At 39.2% G+C, this 20,735-nt stretch overlaps 1 protein-coding gene across 2 annotated transcripts in view; it reads right to left on the bottom strand.

Annotated features, from left to right (window-relative positions):
* SIK2 (salt inducible kinase 2) overlaps positions 1 to 20,735 on the bottom strand; it is a 124,821-nt gene that overhangs the window by 33,339 nt on the left and 70,747 nt on the right. For both annotated transcript variants that reach the window (XM_028833955.2, XM_028833956.2), the window contains one exon: positions 6,687 to 6,848. In XM_028833955.2, the coding sequence (XP_028689788.1) occupies positions 6,687 to 6,848 (162 nt within the window). The remainder of the gene's footprint in view (positions 1 to 6,686; positions 6,849 to 20,735) is intronic.

The raw sequence follows: 20,735 nt of genomic DNA, 5'->3' as shown, positions 1-20,735 counted from the left end.
GTAAGTAGGAAGGTTGTTAGAAGCAATGATGGGCCAATGCTTCAAATCAGAAAGGAAGCATTCCTCTTGGGCTCAAGGCAAGTGACTCGTGATGCACAGGTCAGACTAATCAGGCTAATTACACAATACTAATTACATTTAAGGTCTCTCTCAGCAAAAAATTAAGTTGCATCAACCAGAGACAATTGAGAATATGTGAAAAACTTTCCTTGGTCCTAAAAGGTTTGTATTAATAAGGCTTTAAAGCCTTAGTTAATTAAAAAAACATGCTGAGAGGGTTATATGGCTATTAAAATTTTAAGGCTTTGTTTTCACATGGAATCAATTATACATTGAATACAAATAATAGCTACCTTGTATTGAGTGTTTACATGGTGCCAGGAGCTTTATCTAACAATTTATTTAACAAACAGTTAACTAGCACTATGTGCCGGGCACCGTTCTAAGTACCCTACAAACATTAACTCAAGTAATAATCACTATGAGATATGAACTTTCATCATTCTCCCTTTACAGATAAGGAAACTGAGAAGAGTGAAGTCAGGAGACGTGGTCAAGGTCACAAAGCTAGTAAGTGGCAGAGGCGGGAATCAAACCCAGGTATCCTCACTTTACAGCCCATACTCTGACTTATTACCCTACATCGCCTCCCTGTCTCCAATATTATCACCGATCTCTACAATCTGTTCCTGAAAAACAGATTTGTATTTAATAGATACGGAAACCCAGGCCTAGAGAGTGTAAATAATCGGCCCAAGGTCATAGCTACTAAGTGGCACAGCCAGAATTTGCACCAGCACTGTTACTCAACTCGGTACTCTACATGAAGCCCTGTTTAACGTGTGATTAATTCATAGATTTTTATCCTTATTTAAGTATTTATTATAAACATTTTAGATTGGGAAAGTTGGAGAATAAAACTAAATATTCTTCATCTATTTATTCTCAACTTAATGCCTAAATAGCCAGAGCCAAGATAGCTAGGTGGAAATAGTACTGCAATTACTAAAACTACTGAAAGCCAATATTGCTTTGCATTCAGCCTCTTACTGTGAATGTCCTCACACTCACTTTTTACAAAGGTTGGCGGTCTCATGGTTGAAGTAATGAGTACACACTGGTGTGGGTGGATCCATGGCTCATTAGTGTCTCAAGTTTTGTTTTATTTTTTTGTTTGAGAAGGAGTCTTGCTCTGTCACCAGGCTGGAGTGCAGTGGTGCGATCTCGGTTCACTGAAACCCCCGACTCCCTGGTTCAAGCGATTCTCCTGCCTCAGCCTCCCGAGTAGCTGGGATTACAGGCATGTGCCACCATGCCCAGCTAATTTTTGTAGTTTTAGTAGAGATGGGGTTTCCCCATGTTGGCCAGGATGGTCTCGAACTCCTGACCTCATGATCCGTCCACCTTGGCCTCCCAAAATTCTGGGATTACAGGAGTGAGCCACCGTGCCTGGCCTGTCTCAAGTTTTTACTCACGGGGAGAACATAACCTAGAAACTGATCTCAAAGCCATGTTTCTGTTATTTATTAAAATGAACCATGTTTGATACTTCTATTCCATTTTGTTTTATAAACACAAAAATATTTTAATTTAAACTTAGTTTTGGCTTGTGCTTCTCTTCAATTTCAATATACAGGATGGCTAAAACAGTTCATTTATTCAGCTTATTTTGCAATTAAAGAGGTTTTCATAAGCCAAAAAAAAAAAAAAAAAAAAAAAAAAAAAAAAAACCAAAACCAAAACCAAAACAAAAAACAAAAAACAAAAAAAAGTATAATTTGAGGGAATAACTTTGTAAGGGTTCTTGTAATTTCTTCCCATGGAGCCCTATTTTTCCCACGTGTTAGATTCCATTACGATTTAAGAGTTCTCAGAGACAAGAAGATGATTCTTAAAGAAAATCAGGGCCATCAAGAAGTTATAAAATCTACAGATAAAAATAAATATCCTGGAGAAATTATTTAAAGACACTGGAATCCATCTAAACACTTTATGGCATGTGGAATGATCTGGCCCATGCCTACCTCTCCTGGCTCTTTTCCTATCATTCTCACTGGCTAACACCTGCAGTTTCCTTACCACTCCAATTTGCTCTGTCCTCTCAGCCTTTGCATGTGCGGATCCACCTGCTTGAGGAAGCTACCCCAGCCTCAATCTCTATCTCTCTCTCTTCTTCTCTCCTTTTTTTTTTGAGACTGACTCCCGCTCTGTTGCCTAGGCTGGAGTGCAGTGCAGTGGTGGGATCTCAGCTCACTGCAATTCAGCCTCCCAGGTTCAAGCAATTCTCCAGCCTTAGCCTCCTGAGTAGCTGGGACTACAGGTGCACGCTGCCACGCCCAGCTAATTTTTTGTATTTTAGTAGAGACGGGGTTTCACCATGTTGCCCAGGCTGGTCTTGAACTCCTGAGCTCCGGCAATCTGCCCGCCTCGGCCTCCCAAAGTGCTAGGATTACAGGCATGAGCCACTGCTCATGCCTCTCCCTCTTTCTCTGTCTCCCCCATCCCAATCCCACCACAAATACCTTCTTGTTAATCAAGTGTTAGCTAATAATTTCCCTGATTCTTGCAGACAGAGTTAGTCTTTCTCCTAGCCTCATGGCCCTGAAAACAATGATCTTTTTGTGTTATATTAACTTAAAGGTCTGGTTCTTATTTGATTAACTCCTTGAGGTAAGAGCAGAGTTAAGCTTTTTGTCACTGCTGCTGTTTTTTGTCTTGAAATGTATGAACCTCCAGGACTTACTCCAAGAGCAGAACAGAAGCTTAAGAAACATCTACTAAAATTTTTGAGGATAGTGGAGACGACAGAGAATTAAGTGTGGGCAAGAAAATTTGAGTGCTTGGTTATACTGCGCGCGTGTGTGTGTATGTATGTCTGCTTGTAAGGAATGGAAGCAGGGACACTAAATATACAACCACAGAATGATGGACCCCAAAATTCAATTAGTGAGTACCCCTTCAGGAAGCAGTGGCAGAATGCTTGGAAATGACAACATGGTGTAGTGGGAGAAGGACAGATACTGTGGTCAGACAGACCTAGGTTTGAATTCCAGGTCTACTACTTATTATCTGTGTCACCTTGGCCAATTGTTTAATCTCTTTGCATCTCAGCTTTCTCATCTAGTAACTGGCAATAGCTAAGTGGCTCCCAAGGTTGCTGTGAAGATGAAGAAAGAATCTAGCTGAATACCTGAAAACAGTGAGGGCTCAATTAAATGTAAGTCATCACACTGTCTTCACCAGAGAGAACAACTTCACCAATCTGAATTTTTACCTGACTTCTATAAAATTGGAAGGACTTGAAGATTAGATACTAAAAAATGAAAATAAAAACTAAAAAGACAAAACAAAAACCTAAGATATCACACAATGACAGCAGAAGCACTGATTTGACCCACCTATATTTTATGCCAGAATTATACTAGACATACTATAGCCAGGCAAAACTTGGTTATAACATCAAAGCAATATTCTGTTTTTTGTTTGCAAGTTTCTTTGGTGTCTTACTTTGACATTTTCTTTTGAGATGTTAGTGACAGCACCTTGTAATTCCTACAGCACATGATTTACATACCTATAACCTTTCTCTGTCTAAAAAAACTCCTAGAACACATGCACACTTACGTTTCTTGTAGCACTATTTACAATAGCAAAGACTTGGAACCAACCCAAATGCCTGTCAATGATAGACTGGATAAAGCAAATGTGGCACATATACACCATGGAATACTATGCAGCCATAAAAAAGAATGAGTTCATGTCTTTTCAGGGACATGGATGAAGCTGGAAACCATCATCCTCAGCAAACTAATGGAACAGAAAACCAAACACCACATGTTCTCATTCATAAGTGAGAGCTGAACAATGAGAACACATATACACAGGGAGGGGAACATCACACACAGGGGCCTGTTGGGGGTTGAGGGGAGGCGGGGAGGGAGGGGAGGGAGAGCCTTAGGATAAATACTTAATATATGCAGGGCTTAAAACCTAGATGACGGGTTGATAGGTGCAGCAGATCACCATGGCACATGTATACCTGTGTAACAAATCTGCACGTTCAGCACATGTATCTCAGAACTTAAAGTAAAAAAAAAAAAAGGTTCCCTTGGAAAAACAAAACAAAACAAAAAACTCCTAGAACTCCTTTGAGCTATTGTTTTGGCAAATATTTTGTTTTGATAATAAGGGAATGTAAAGGTGAAGCAGGAGTTTCCCCCTTCTTTCTACAGAGCAAAGGACTTAAAAAAAAAAAAAAGAAAGACTTTCTCTGAAAAAGACAATTTTAGGGCAGCCGGTGCTTTCAAGGAGCATTAACCAAAATATCCCAGTGAAGTTCATTACAGAAGGTTGGCAAACAAGAGTGAAATAAATGACACCAAACGGAAGGTCCAAAAGCAGAGGAAGGGGAAAAAACAAATGGAAGTGAACACACATAAACTATGAAAGCATTCTAATTTCGTGCATCACATTTTCACAACAAAAATGACAAATCGATACAAATCTTTATATATATGTATATACATGTGTTATATATGTATATACATACACACACACACAAATGAGTATAACAAATTAACTTAAAAACACTTTGTCTTATTCAGGTAATCCCATTAGAAAAAAAATCACAAGACTACAGAATGGAAAATCCATTACATATCCTGTAACATATGCAATATTGACATTTAAAATGAATAAAAATTATTTGCCTTCCCCTAATTGCCTAAGACAAAAACTAATGGGAAACGGCACAGAAACAAATCAGTTTGATGTATAAACATGAGGGTTTTACCTTATATTTTATATCATAATACAGCAAACCGAGGAAGCTACTTTGTCCCTAAACTTACTGAGTTCAATGAGTATCCAACCTAACAGGTCAATTAATAATTTCTTGGTCAGCCCCTGTCATCTGGATGTTTCCCTGCTCTTCTTTAACAATCTTAGGACAGAACACCACCATGTGCAACTTTGCTAAGCTTTTAACCTGTGTTTTCTCTTCTTCAAAACCCAAGTCAAACAAAATCTCCCTTACATACCTTCAACCTCTACCAACCTCTACTGCTGCTGCTGTAGTTCAGACTCATGTTTTCTTAAATGGACTATTGCACTAGATTCCTTATTAGTCTTCCTGTCTTCCACCTCACCCACATCTCTCACCTATCTTTTTTTTTTTTTTTTTTTTGAGACGGAGTCTCGCACTGTCGTCCAGGCTGGAGTGCAGTGGCGCGATTTCGGCTCACTGCAAGCTCTGCCTCCTGGGTTCATGCTATTCTCCTGCCTCAGCCTCCTGAGTAGCTGGGACTACAGGCACCCACCACCATACGTGGCTAATTTTTTTGTATTTTTAGTAGAGACAGGGTTTCACTGTACTAGCCAGGATGGTCTTGATCTCCTGACCTCGTGATCCACCCGCCGCAGGCTCCCAAACTGCTGGGATTACAGGCGTGAGCCACCACGCCCGGCCATCTCCCACCTATCTTAACTCTGCTGCCAGAGACATATTTCTGATATGCAAATCTAATCATGTTATCCCAATTCCACTTTACCCCCATCCATGCCCTATAATTTTCAGTAGGCTAGATTCCCCATTACCTACAGAATAAACTCTGAAATCTTTGACATGGCATTCAAGATGTTTCATATTCTGGTCTTTACCTATCTGCTCCCCCTGTATCAATCCCGCATGCCTACAGATTTTACATGTTACCAATTTTGAATTTACAGTTCCCCACCATTCCAATCTCTGTCTGCCTGCCTGCAACATTCTGCTTCTGTTTATCTTCCTGACATGCTTCTCTAACTTCTCTCTCAAGTCTAAGTTCAAATAATTCCTTCTCTGTGAAGCTTCCTTGACTCTACAGGTAGCCTGCTGTTCCCTCACCTATACTCCTACAGCAGTTTGTATATACTTTTAAAATTGCAACTATCATACTGTATTTTTTCAGTTTTATTAAAGTGTAATTGACAAAACTTGTATATATTCAAGGTGTACAACATGTTATTTTGATATATGGGTATGTTGTGAAATGATTTCCACATATCATGTTGTACTTAACATAGCACAGTACCTGATACATATTTATTGAGTGAATTAGAGTTTTGACTATGTAAATATAGAAAATGAGATTATAAAAGAAAACATTTTACAATTGTGAAAAGGCAAAGAGAAAAACAGGCAAACTAATCTCTACCCAACTTAGTTTTCATGTTATAAACCAAACCCCTGTTGTATCAGAGCAAGGCAAGGTGTTTTTCTGTCTCAAGTATTTCTCATTCTACTTCCACCACTTCCTTTGCCTTTTCTCTGCTTCTGGCTGTAGCCATCAGTCATAATTAGGAGAGCAGGCCAGAGTACCAGCAACCAGCATTGCTCCTCCAGCCCCGTCCTCTCTCTAATCACTCTGACATTCAGACGAATGTGCCTCTTCCAGCAGAGCCCCCTGCCAACGGAATCTGGACACATCAGACGCCAGATGTAGCTCTGACCTGTGTATATTAATAATGAGCTCATTCCCTTACTTTTAATTACACATAGAACTAAGGAAATGAATAAAATGGACTTTGAGAAAGCCTGATGTCACCAGGTAGAAACGCTGCTGAATCTGTGCCTGCAGGTCTGTTTCCACACACTGAGTGCAGTGGCTCACGTCGGATCATGTTAGAGCCAGTTGTGTCCCAGTTACCTGCTATTTTGATATTCATGTTGTTATCCAGCAGGAGATTTTCAGCTTTGAGGTCACGGTGCACAATCTTCCGACCATGACAATAATCAACAGCAGATAGGATTTGCCAGAATTTTCGCCTGGCTTCAGATTCATTTAACCGGCCATGATTAGCAAGATAGTCTGTAAATGAAAAGAGGATTAAGAATTAGTCACCAAAATAAAATAACTCCACTATTAGTAGTCAGGAAATTTTTTTCCTCAAAACATTTTTTTTTTTTTTGGCTGGGTGCAGTGGCTCACGTCTGTAATCCCAGCACTTTGGGTGGCCGAGGCGGGCAGATCACAAGGTCAGGAGATCGAGACCATCCTGGCTAACACGGTGAAACCTACTCTACTAAAAATACAAAAAATTAGCCCGGCGTGGTGGCGGGCACCTGTAGTCCCAGGTACGCGGGAGGCTGAGGCAGAAGAATGGCGTGAACCCAGGAGGCGGAGCTTGCAGTCAGCTGAGATCGCACCACTGCACTCCAGCCTGGGTGAAAGAGCGAGACTGTCTCAAAAAACAAACAAACAAAAAAGTTTTTTTTTTTTTTTTTTTAGAAAAACAATAATTAGTGATAAAGTAATATGGTGTTTTCCAAGTTTCTTGTCTTTGAAGAAGTATTTCTTTTTCTTTTTTTTTTTCTTTTTATAGAGTCTCACTCTGTTTCCCAGGCTGGAGTGCAGTGGCGCGATCTGAGCTCACTGCAACCTCCTCCTCCCAGGTTCAAATGATTCTTCTGCTTCAGCCTCCCGAGTAGCTGGGATTATAGGCACCTGCCACCACGCCCAGCTAATTTTTGTATTTTTAGTATAGATGGGGTTTCACCATGTTGGCCAGGCTGGTCTCGAACTCCCGACCTCATGATCCTCCTGCTTCGGCCTCCCAAAGTGCTGAGACTACAGGTGTGAGCCACTGTGCCTGGCCCGGAGAAGTATTTCTAATCATATTTCACTGCAGTCCAAACAAATGGTGACAGCCCAAGACCAGTCAGCAGCAAGCAGCATAATATTCACAGTACAATTCAACATAATTTTTTTAAAGTCTAGGTATTCTATTTGTTGAAAAGCTTATTATTTCACACTTTAAAAAACTGAAAGTTATGTAAAACAGAGGAAATAAATGAAGTATCTGACATCTCGTCACACAGAAGACATCTTTTCTGAAACACTGTTTTCATGCAATTATTATACAAACCACTTGTAACATGAGATATGGTGATACCTGGAAGTAGCTTAAATAATTCACGCCCTGAGCTGTTGGAAGGAATTCTCATCTACCCAAGAACATGCAGACTTGTGCTCTAAACCAAACACTGTCATGACAACCATATTCTCTAAACTATAAGACAAATACATTTTGCAAGATACACTATCTTTATGCAATGTTATAATCTTTATTAAAGCAGCTTACCTGAAAATTAATTCTACGTAACTATGTATATCAATTCAATAAAACTAAACATTACCACTCGTTAACACTTCACCCAAAGATCTGAAAGTCCTCTGAAATTATCTTTTGATCAACACAAATCTTGAAAGACTTTTACATTTAACATAATTGTCCTAACTAGGGAACTGTATTAGTGACTCAGTATTCCCAGTCATCTGCACATGTTTTCTGCTCTAGTGTTTACTAGTTTACAGGTTTTTAAATTCCCTGCCTTTGGCTCATGTCCTTCTCAATATTTACTATATATTTTTTTCTTTAGTTTTTCGAGATAGAGTCTTGTCTGTCACCTAGCTGGAGTGACAGTGGTGCAATCTTGGCTCACTGCAACCTCTGTTTCCCAGGTTGAAGCAATTCTCATGCCTCAGTCTCCCGAGTAACTGGGACTACAGGTGCACGCCACCATGCCTGGCTAATTTTTATATTTGTAGTAGAGATGGGGTTTCACCATGTTGCCCAGGCTGGTTTTGAACTTCTGACCTTGGGTGATCTGCCCACCTTGGCCTCCCAAAGTGCTGAGATTATAGATGTGAGCCACCATGCCTGGCCTACTTGCTATAAAATTTACTAACATTTACACAATACTTTATACTTCACAAAGCATGTTCATATCACAGTGTCTCATTTCATCTTTCTAAAACCTATGATAACTATTACTCAATTTCCATTTTATAGATGAGAAAGCTGACAATCAGAGGGAGTAAGTAATCTGGCTGAATTTGTACAACTGGTGACTGAACAGTCAATCTGGGGCTGTAATATTTGACTTAATTTTTTATTATATTAAGCATCTTTACTAGACTCCTGTTGAAATCCTAACCATCCTTTTATTTGTTTATTTATTTTTTAGTCAGGGTCTCATTCTGTTATTGCCCAGGGTGAAGTATGGTGTGCAATTATAGCTCACCTCAACCTCAACCTCCTGGACTCAATTAATCCTTCTACCTCAGCCTCCCGAGTAGCTGGGACTACAGATGCATGCACATCTGGTTAATTATTAATATCTTATTTTTTGTAGAGATGGGGTCTCACTCTCTACCTTGGTCAGGCTGGTCTCAAACTCCTGGACTCAAGCAATCCTCCTGCCTTAGCCTCCCAAAGTGCTGGGATTATAGGTGTGAGCCATCACACCAGACCCTAACCATCCTTTCAAAACTCTAATTAAATGACACCTTGCCCTTAAATAGTCCCTGATCACTTCAAACAGAAATAACCTGTTCTCTCAACACCTTGTCATTTATCATACACGGCCTCACACTGTATGTAATAATCCACATACGTATAATAAATATCCCAAGGTACACACACATGTGTACACACACAGCCCTAACTTTAAAAGAGGGGTCCTTAACCCCTGAGTCACGGACCAGCACTGGTCCATGGCCTGTTAGGAACGCGGTCCCCGCCATAGGAATGCGAACCCTATTGTGAACTGCAAATGTGAGGGATCTAGGTTGCGCCCTCCTTTTGAGAATCTAATGCCTGATGATCTGAGGTAGAGCAGTTTCATCCCCAAATCATCCTCCCCATCCTGCGTCTATGGAAAAATTGTCCTCCACTTACTTGGTCCCTGGTGCCATTTAAAAGGTTGGGGACTACTGCTTTAACACATAGTGTTTTGTTTTGAAGTATTAAAGACAATGTCATTTAAGCCTCCTGAAGACAGGAACCGTTTTATTCTCTTTTGTACTCTGCAATGCTTAGCACTAAGCACAAAGCATCCTATGTATAATTCTGAGTACTTAGCTGATTAGCCATATTCTAAATATTACAGGCTTTAAATTTAAGTGGACATTTTATCTATTCTTTTTTATGGGTTAGCATCAGAAACTGGGAAGGTCAGCTCATTACATCTTCCCCTTGCCTTTGCAGAACCTGCATAGTAGCTATCCATAATTCTAAAGGAGAACAGATCACTTAAGAACAAGCATGCATAATTTTTAGTCAAAATGTCCAAACTGCCAACTGAGACAGATTATGTTTAAGAACTGGCAAGTAGACAATGTGCCTTCTCTGCATAAGAGCAAACCAGAGGCTCACTTCTACACTGGATGAGCTGGGAAGTCCCTTATAAATACGGACCTTTGGGCAAATATAACCTACGGAGGGGAATGCAATATGCTTTCTGTAAGAAATAACTTTTGAGTAGTTCATAATATCTTTCCTAAGATTCCACACAAAATGCTATTTAAGCTGTACCTCTAAATGAGACCATTTTTTCATGGACAAATGATTGACTTGTACAGATAGAAAACTTTTTTTTTTCCCTGATGAAAATGCTGAGTCAATGGAGGTTAGTGGGAAAGATTTTTGAGATTTTGGCAACACAGAGAAATCTGACAGATTTAACGTGAAAAAGTGCAAGTTTACATATACAGAAAGAAACCCCAAACTACTGATCACAATATGAGTCCCCGGAAGCACAATGGAATCTGTAGTTATTGTTTTTTGAAGCTATCAGTCCAAATTGGGAGAACCACAGGCAAGGGGAAAGAAAAACTTTGAAACGTGGTATCAGGAAGGGCAGTGTCTGAAAAACAAAGGCATGGTATATCTGAATCTAAAGTTACCATGTAAAGCCAGAATCATCACATATCAGTAAATGTATAACACACAGTGTGAGAAAAATGATCTAAATTCCAGAGACAAACTATTTAGAGAAGTGGCACTTTCACTCTTCAGGTAAAAATATCGGCAGGCATTCCAGGGTATCTATTATCTTCCCCATGCTTTATCATTTCTGCAGTGTAGGTATCCCTGAAAACTGTAACATGTGCTGAGAAATCCGTAATAGAAGTAAGTGAGCCAGAAACCTGTGGCTGCAAATAAAATTTGTTTAGGCATGTATCACCCCCTTTGAGGAACATAATCCAAGCTCAAGTTAATGTACACGGTCTTGAAGTTAACATACAAAAAGCACACTCATGTTTCACATTAAAAACCTAATTTATGGCCTGGCACGGTGGCTCACACCTGTAATCCCAGGACTTTGGGAGGCTGAGGTGGGCAGATCACCTGAGGTCAGGAGTTCGAAACCAGCCTGACCAACATGGCGAAACTCTGTCTCTACTAAATATACAAAAATTAGTCAGGCATGGTGGCAGACACCTGTAATCCCAGCTACTCGGGAGGCTGAGGCAGGAGAATCACTTGAATCCGGGAGGCTGCAGTGAGCTAAGATTGAGCCACTACATTCTAGACTGGGCAACAGATCAAGATTCTGTCTCAAAAAAATAAAAAAATAAAAAAAAAACCCTTATGATTATAGAACAAACTTATGAATTTAATAGCAACTGTCTATACTAATTGTTTATGTGTGTATTCTTGAGAGCTTGTTTGGAGGTTCTGGCAGGGCAGTGCAGCTACTCACATACCCTTGACCAAAGACCGGTCCTCCTCTATTGGGGATGTTTGTCCTCTTCGACCAAGCCTGCAGCTTTGGGAGGGACGCACGTGGAGGGGTGAGGGAGGAAGGGGAACACCGGTCTAGCCAGCCAGATCAGCTGAATCAACGCTGGCGATCAATGGGGTGACAGATGTTACAGCCACATTGCTCTCATGTCTGCTTATGTGTGTATTTTTGATGAATATAATACAGTTTTTAGAAACTGTTCCCTATGTTTATGTTGGTTCTGATTGCTAAGTGAAATGTAATTTTATGTTTGTTAACTTTAACAACGAAAACTTTTAAGGTAATATTTTGTATAACCCCTCCAGTTTTGCTTTTCTGGTCAATATTTTTTATTGCCATTTTACAAAAATCATGGTCTGCAACAGACTGGCTAATTTAAACTCAATACTGACAGTTTGATAGTTTGAGAAATACTAGCACAGGCAAGGTAAACAGGCAATTACAATACACTGTGATGAAGGTTAGCATAGGTAGAAATGTTCTAATAAATATATTATGTTACAGATATCTTTTAAAATTTTCTATTATGAAAGTTTTGTACATACATAAAATTATATTAAATAGTATAATAAATCAACCAAATTCGAGTTATCAACATTTTGTCATACTTGCTTCATTTATCCGTTTTTTCCTCATGTAACATAAAGCATATTTTGCCATCAATTTGTTTCACCCTAAATACTTTTCTATGTATCTCTTAAAAAATGACATTTTCTTACATAAGTGCAATATCATTATCAAACCTAACATAATTAACAATTCCTTATTACCATCTACTACCCAGTCTGAATTCAAATCTCCATAGTTGGCTTGTTTGAATCAGGATACAAACCAAGATGAACATTTTATATTTGTTTATTTTGTTTCTGGAGCCCTTTTACACTGGAACAGGGCCCTTACTCTCACCCTCCCCTTTTCCTGTGCCACTGATTTGAAGAAAATGGGTCGGTCATCCTACATTCTGGATTTGTCCTCTGCTTCCTCACATTACTGTTTAACTTATTCTTCCGTCTCCTATAGTTTCTATAAAGGACTGAACAGATTCAGGCTTAATATCTTTTGGGAGTGGCAAGAATACATCACAGGTGCATCTACTAAGAGGAATATAACATCTGGTTCTTCTTTTAGGAGTGCTAAGATTGGTCAGTAAGTACTGTGAGTGAGAGCCTGATCCTTCAAATAAAGATTCTTATCAATCTTTCTCCTAATATCATGGTTCTCAAACTCCAGTGATTGTCAGAACCCTCAGAGGGCTTGTTAACACACAGCTTACTGGGACTTACCCTTAGGGTTTCTGACATAGCTGGTTTTGGAAAGAGCCTGAGATTTCGTATTTTTAAAAGAAGTATCCAAGTGATGTTTAAGATGCAGGAACAGGGGCCAGACTTTGAGAACCACAGCATTAACAGTTTTAGTATTCATTAGTGGCTGTTACATGAATCAATGATTTCATTAGGGGTTGCAAAATTGTGATTTTTTAATTGATTCCTGCCACATTTATTAGGTGAAATTCTTCTGTAGAGAAGTATTTTTTCTTGTCAACTAGAGTTATTATTCTGAAAAAAACTTCAATAGGTTGGAAGAATGAATGCTTAATTCTTCCTCTTTAAGTACCAATTTTCAAAGTAAGGAGTTGGCACGCTAGCCACTTCCAATGATGACCACTAAGATGTATGTGTTTATTTCCCAGCTTTCTTTTCTCTTTCTTTCATGATTCAAGCACCATAATAAATAACTACAAAGGAGTCTGAGACCAGCCTAGGCGACACAGTGAAATATTATTTCTAAAAAATATAAACTATCACCTTCATGTGGCTAACTTTTGATCTGCTTTATTCTTAGCTGAATGATGTTGGTTGTTTTTCACACTCTTCTCATTTAGTGCCTTTCTCAGTGTGCCTTTCATCACTCAGGTCAAAAGATATCTTAACACTCTGGCCTTGGGCCTTCTGCTCACAGACCCTACTGAAAGTCTAATAAAAATGATACATACATACACATGCACATATACAATTTAGTATATAATTTCTTTTCTTTTCTTTTCTTTTCTTTTTTTTTTTGAGACAGAGTCTTGCTCTGTCACCCAGGCTGGGGTACAGAGGTGCGATCTCGGCTCACTGCAAGCTCTGCCTCCCAGGTTCACACCATTCTCCTGCCTCAGCCCCCCGCGTAGCTGGGACTACAGGCACCCGCCGCCACGCCCAGCTAATTTTTTGTATTTTTAGTGGAGACGGGGTTTCACCATGTTAGCCAGGATGGTCTCAATCTCCTGACCTCATGATCTGCCCGCCTCGGCCTCCCAAAGTGTTGGGATTACAGGCATAAGCCATTATACCAGGCCAAAATACCCCTCTTATGGGTAGATCAAGACTTCAAGCTTGACAGCTCAGCTTGTGCTGGTTCTTGCCAATCACTCTTGGAATATTACTAAGAAAGGAAGGCCCATTAGATGAAATAATCTGAACTGTTTTTAGCACACTGATATATGTACCACCTGACATGTGAACACTAGTAGAAAATGGATTAGGGATTAGGTATCTGATTCTGTATTAATTAGGATAACATGGGTTACCTTAATTTTAAATATTAGGTTATAATACTATTTATAATATTAAACTTTTAACCTTGAGACATATTTATGAATATAAAACTACAGATTGTAAAACACTTTGCTTTTCTCTGTTTGTTTTTGTAAGCACATAATCATTTCAAATTGTGTGTTCAACAAAAATTAAGGAAATTGTTGCTTCTGGTATACTCTGGCAATTTAATTGTGCTTTCAGCAATTTCCCTACATTAGGCTGTTCGCATCTGTTAGATTCTGAATCAGTTCTTCAAGCTATGTGCAACCACCGAAGCAAACCATGGTCTTCTGAGAATTTTTAGTTACATAGTTAAAAGTTTTCAAGGTTATTTACAATTGACTTTCAAGACTATATGTCCAAGTTTCTGGCAATAATTAAAAGCAAATATAGTCAAACTTTTCTAAAATTATTTATAATCCCCACATAGAAGCTACTAGATTATAAAATATGATGACAGTAACAGATATCAAACAGATGACTTCAAACATTTTCCACATCTTTAATAAAACATGTAAGTAAAATACATTTCCAGATTTCTTTCTACTTAAGAAGATTTAAAAATGTAGTAGAAATAAATTCGAACCGAGGCTCTATTCTTCACTGCTGTGTCATGTTGGGCAAGTTATTCAGGCCTTGGATTACTCTGATTTCTCAGTAAAAAACTCCAAGTTTTGTTTTTGGTGGGAGAGTCATACCTTAAATTGCTCCGCACATCAACTGTCACTTGATGGCAAAGAACCCTTAAAGGGGGTTTTATTCCACATCTATCCTACTGGCTTCTGCCCACACATAGCAATTTCTTTATCCTGTCACATGAGAGTATCATGCTGTCTGCAGCATTAAATAAGAGCCTAGTACTTACAACATAAAATGTACATTAGTAAGAAATGTATAACTCTAATTTTGAAATATTTAATAGGGCAAATCAAGGCTGATAAACATGTACAGAAAACCATAATTTTTTTTTGCCAGTTTCCATATATATGTATAGCTCTTAAAAAGCACCCTAAATATCTCAGTCAATGAGAATAAAATCAATTACATAAGAGTGATGAGCACAGTAGCACAGGGCTCAGGGCCCTCAACTGTCCTGACTTTTTTTCAGGTCAATCTCAAAACACAGTGCTTTCTCCCTCATGGAATCAAATAAAGAAAGTTACACTACTTGAGTCTGAAGAATAAACTCCATTTGACAAATATTTGAGTGACTTATTTGTGTCTCTCACGATGCTTGGCACTTTGGCCTCATGAAACTTCTATTTGAGTGGAGAAAAAGACAATGAATAAGCAGACAAATAAACATTACAATTTCAGGGGGCAATAAATGCTAGAGGTACAGGGATGATCAACTGGAAAGTATCTAGGTGAGGCCATTGTAGACAGGGCAATCATGAAAGGCTTCTTTTTGAAGGTACTATTTCAACGGGGAAAAAAGCACCCTAAAAAAAGTGCAGCACATTCACAAAACTGAAAGGAGTCCAATGAGGCTAACGCATAAAGATCAGGGAAGGGGGAAGGCGTACGATGAAACTGAAGAAGTGAAAGTCAAACTAAGCAAGGACTTCTAGGCCTAACACGGGGGTCCGTATCTTAAAATATTGATAGCCACTTAAGGGCTTTAAGTAGATGAAAGACCTGATCTAATTTACATTTTTAAAAAGCACTGAAAAATAACATGAAACTGTGAACTGTACAGTACCATTAAGCAAAAATTAAAACAAAAAATTTAAGCACCTCTATGAAAATGGTCCTAAATGCTAATGTGGGAACCATAAGGAAATAAAGTTCAGTCCCCAGTGGAAAAAAGTACACATAAGAAAAGAAGATTAAGTAATAAAAACTTTAGGCTGGGCGTGGTAGCTCAAAGCCTGTAATCCCAGCACTTTGGGAGGCCAAGGCGGGCAGATCACCTGAGGTCAGGAGGTCAGGAGATCGAGACTAGCCTGGCGAAACCCTGTCTCTACTAAAAATACCAAAAAAAAAAAAAAAAAAAAGAAGAAGAAGAAATTAGCCGGACATGGTGGCACACGCCTATAATCTCAGCTACTCAGGAGGTAGAAGTAGGAGAATCGCATGAACTCGGGGGGCAGAGGCTACAGTGAGCTGAGACCACACTATTGCACTCCAGCCTGGGTGGCAGAGTAAGACTTCATCTCAAAAAAACCAAAAAACAAAAAACAACTTTAATCAGTACTTCAAGACAAAAATAGAATAGATGTCATGAGGCAATACTGGCTTACAGACAAGATGAGATACTGTCTCAAACATCAGAACTCAATATAATTCTAGAACAATAGCTGGGTTTTCTTACTGATTTCAATATATGTAGTAACATTTCATTAACTGTCCCAGAGCTGTTTTTTTAGGCAATAATTAAAAAAAAAAAATAACTGAATAGTCTGGGAAAGTGCCAGAGTCACATTTAATACTACCAGATTATGATGATGTCATCTGGATGGTATTGAACATTCCAGACAATTCCCCAAATAGGTACTTTCATCCCACCTATTTTTAATCATCTCTCCAGGACCTCAAAGTCTGTTGTGAATTATTTCTAAGTGATGACTATCACTGGACTGACAAATGAGTCACTCTAAGCTCAACTACTGATATTGTGTGTTACTCAATTTATGGTAGTGTTATAATAATATTTATAAATGCAATCTGGTCACACTTCTAACACATTCTTTACACAGATAAATACATCCAGATAGCTATTTTGATACGCAATTATTTCTTAAGAAGGAAAGAAATGTAGTCTAAAGAACAGACTATGATTTACCAAAACATTCAATTTTTAGGAATTAGGATTCAAATGTCAACCTTAGAGAATAAGATACTGATGGAAGCAGATTTGTGAATTTTAACATTTTGGCTTCTGTATAGAAGTACTCTAAAGATATCTAAATTTTTAGCAAATATTTGAGATCTAAGACATCATCATTCATTCATAAATCAAAGGGCAAATATATGTCTTTTACTTCTTTCCTTGAGTTCTTCAGATGAAAGAATAAAAAACAATGAAGCCAAACTGGATGGTTCATTCGGAAATGTGCTCAACATCACTAATCCTTAGAGAAATGCAAATCAAACCCACAACGAGAGACCCCTCTCACAACAGTCAGAGTGGTTGTTATTAGAAAGTCCATAAAGAAGAGATGCTGGCAAGGTTGTGGAGAAATGGAAATGCTTATATACTGCTGGTGGGAATTAAAACTAGTTCAGCTGCGGTGGGAAGCAGTTTGGAGATTCCTCAAAGGAGGTAAAACAGAATTACTGTTCAGCGCAGCAATCCCATGACTGGGTATATACTCAAAGGAACGTAAATCATTCTACCAGAAAGACATATGCATGAGTATGTTCATTACACACTAATCACAATAGCAGAAGCGTGGAATCAACCTAGACGCCCGTCAATGGTGGTCTAGATAAAGACAGCATAATACACATACACGATGGAATACTACACAGCCATAAAAAGAGGAAATACTGTCCTTTGCAGCAACATGGATGCAGCTGGAAGCCATTAAGTGAATTAAAGCAGAAACAGAAAACCAAAAACTGCATGTTCTCACTTTTAAGTAGGAGCTAAACATTGAGTACACAGGGACACAAAGAAGGGAAGAAAGACAGCGGGGCCTACTTGAGGGTGGAGGGTGGGACGAGGGTGAGGGTTGAAAGATGTCCTATCAGGTACATGCTTACTAGCTGACTGACAAAATAATTCATACATCAAACCCCAGCAACATATAATTTACCCATGTAACAAACCTGCACATGTACTCGCTTGAACCTAATATAAAAGTTGGAAGAAAGAAAAAAATTGGCACTGGGAATCCAAGAATATAGACTAAGCTGTGCTGAGCAAGAACAATTTTTCAATGAAGCGTTTTCAATACAGTTAGCTAACTAGTAAATCAAAGTTCTTGGGAAAACGAGTTCATGAAAAGTCAAGCCCTAGTTTATTAGCTAGTGGCTTGACTATGATGTGTTTACTGAGGTCCCACACAGTAAGTAACAATGACATCGTGAAGCAACTTGTCAGAGAAAAGAAAGAAAACAGTGAAAGGGAAGGGCCAGCTGCAAAAACCAGAACTATCTGCTTACCTACTTAGAAATCAAAGAGGACGGTGAATTCAGTGATGAACTGATAGGGCTGAAATACTGCTGTAGTACATTACTGTTCCCATTTCTTCACTCCCTGCCCGTAAGAGATGTAGCCATACCCTTTGTCACATGACTTTGCAATGCCTCCCAGTAGAAGAGGTGGTGCATATCCCTGCCTTGTTGCTTCTGGTCTTGGTCATGGAGAATGTGTGTGCTTTGATTTCATCTCCTATGTTTCTATCATCTACCATGAGAAAAGCATATATAGAATGAGGGACAGGAGGAGTAGATCTGAACCCAATTATATACCCTGAAATGGAGTCACCCTAAATGACTCATGGACAGAGAATATCTGTTGATGTAAGCCACTAAATTTTAGAGGCTGTTTGTTATGTAACATTATCACAGTAGAGGCCGGGTGTGGTGGCTCACACCTGTAGTCCCAGCACTTTGGGAGGCTGAGGTGCGTGGATCACCTGAGGTCAGGAGTTCAAAATCAGCCTGGCTAACATGGTGAAAACCCATCTCTACTAAAAATACAAAAACTAGCTGGGTGAGGTGGCACGCGCCTGTGATCACAGCTACTTGAGAGACGGAGGCAGGAGAATTGCTTGAACCTGGGAGGTGGAGGTTGCAGTGAGCCGAGACTGCACCACTGCATTCCAGCCTGGGTGACAGAATGAGATTCCGTCTCAAAAAAAAAAAAAAAATTCATCACAGTAGAAATATGACTGGTATACAATTTCCAATATTGGAAACAAGTTTACTCAGCTATAAAACTCACAATTGTACAAAGACATCTTTTGAACATTTTCACTACACAATTTATGATTGTGGTATTTTGTGTTCCTTAACTATTATACATGCATTATTTTTATCCATCTGGATGACATCTTTAGATATTAAGACCAACCTGATTGGCCTTGAAAAACATTTCGTTGGGAACTATTCATGCAGACTATACATAAGTACAATGATGTAGAAAAGACTAGTCTCAAGTTTCCTCTCAGAAAGAAGTCACTTGAGCACTTTTTCCAAGCCAGTTCACCCACTAGACTTACCCACTGCCTCCTCTCTCCAAGTTCAATACTGGGAAAGGGGGACAGAAATATAGGGAGATAAAAGAGACAGAGGGGTTATGGCTAACTCCTAAATCAAGGAAGCAATACAAGAAAGATGATAGCTCCAGAACAACATGGACTAATGTTAAAAACACTGGGCTCTGTTCTCAGCTCCTGGACCATCACTTAGTCTTTGTAGGCCTGTTTCTAAATATAATTACATAACCTTTAAGGGTGCTTTTTTTTTTTTTTTTTTTTTTTTTTTAAAACGGAGTCTCGCTCTGTCACCCAGGCTGGAGTGCAGTGGTGCGATCTCAGCTCACTGCAACCGCCGTCTCGTGGGTTCAAGTGATTCTCCTGCCTCAGCCTCCCGAGTAGCTGGGATTACAGGCATGCGCCACCATGCCTGGCTAATTTTTGTATTTTTAGTAGACATGGGGTTCCACCATGTTGGCCAGGCTTGTCTTGAACTCCTGACCTCAGGTGATCCACCTGCCTTGGCCTCCCAAACGCTGGGATTACAGGCGTGAACCACCGCGCCCAGTCTCTCTAAGGATGCTTTTTAATTCAAATTAATACTTCCGTGGTTATCAGTTTTATATAAAAATGTGACTTTAAATATTCTTTGGCTTATTATTTTTATTATCTCATCTCTTACCCTATAATTTCTAGCACAAAAATTCTGAGGGCACTTGTTTGAGGACTGGAGAGAAGTTAGATGTATGGAATGGCAGCTCTGAAATTGCTTCTCATCCAGCAGTGAGGCTGAAAGAACAACATCCTAAGTAGAAAGTATCTGATTGCTAGAAGCCAGAACAGAACAAATCCAAGAGGCCCACAGGAAAGTCAAAGGTAAACGGCTCCAGTTTGGGCAGTATTCAGGGATCTAACACAGGCAGGAGAGCCTGGATCTCCACCTACGGTAGTTTCAGAAAACAAGACCTGACATTTCACAAAGCTAGCAGTCACGTGCCAAAACAGGAGTACTCAGAGTTGCAGAAATACAATCAAATGACAGAATGGATATCAAACCTTATGACCATGTAGCTATTTAATAAATGTTTCTTTCAACAACAGCAAAAGAAACTGACAGTGCTTCTAAAACTTGTTGGTTCTAAGGACTTAGTGATAATGACCCTGACTAACAGACAAACAGGCAGTCTTGAGCAAAGTTTTCTTCTGTGGCCTTTAAAAGATTCATATTCAGCAAAAAGACATGACTTCAGAGTTGGGTTTGCAGATTCAATATTTACATTTAATGATGTCTCCAGGTGGTTCAAGTGGTTAGTCTTGAACCACAGGTGTAGTTAACCAGTTAAGAGATTAGCATGGGTTTCCAATCATTACTCTTAGAGAAACCAAACACACCATGTAATGCTGACGCACAAAGTTTAAAACAAAGGCAAGTTGAAA

The sequence above is a fragment of the Macaca mulatta genome, chromosome 14 (genome assembly GCF_049350105.2).
Source record: "Macaca mulatta isolate MMU2019108-1 chromosome 14, T2T-MMU8v2.0, whole genome shotgun sequence".
Taxonomy (NCBI): Eukaryota; Metazoa; Chordata; class Mammalia; order Primates; family Cercopithecidae; genus Macaca; species Macaca mulatta.
This window is presented reverse-complemented; position numbering and strand designations above follow the sequence as displayed.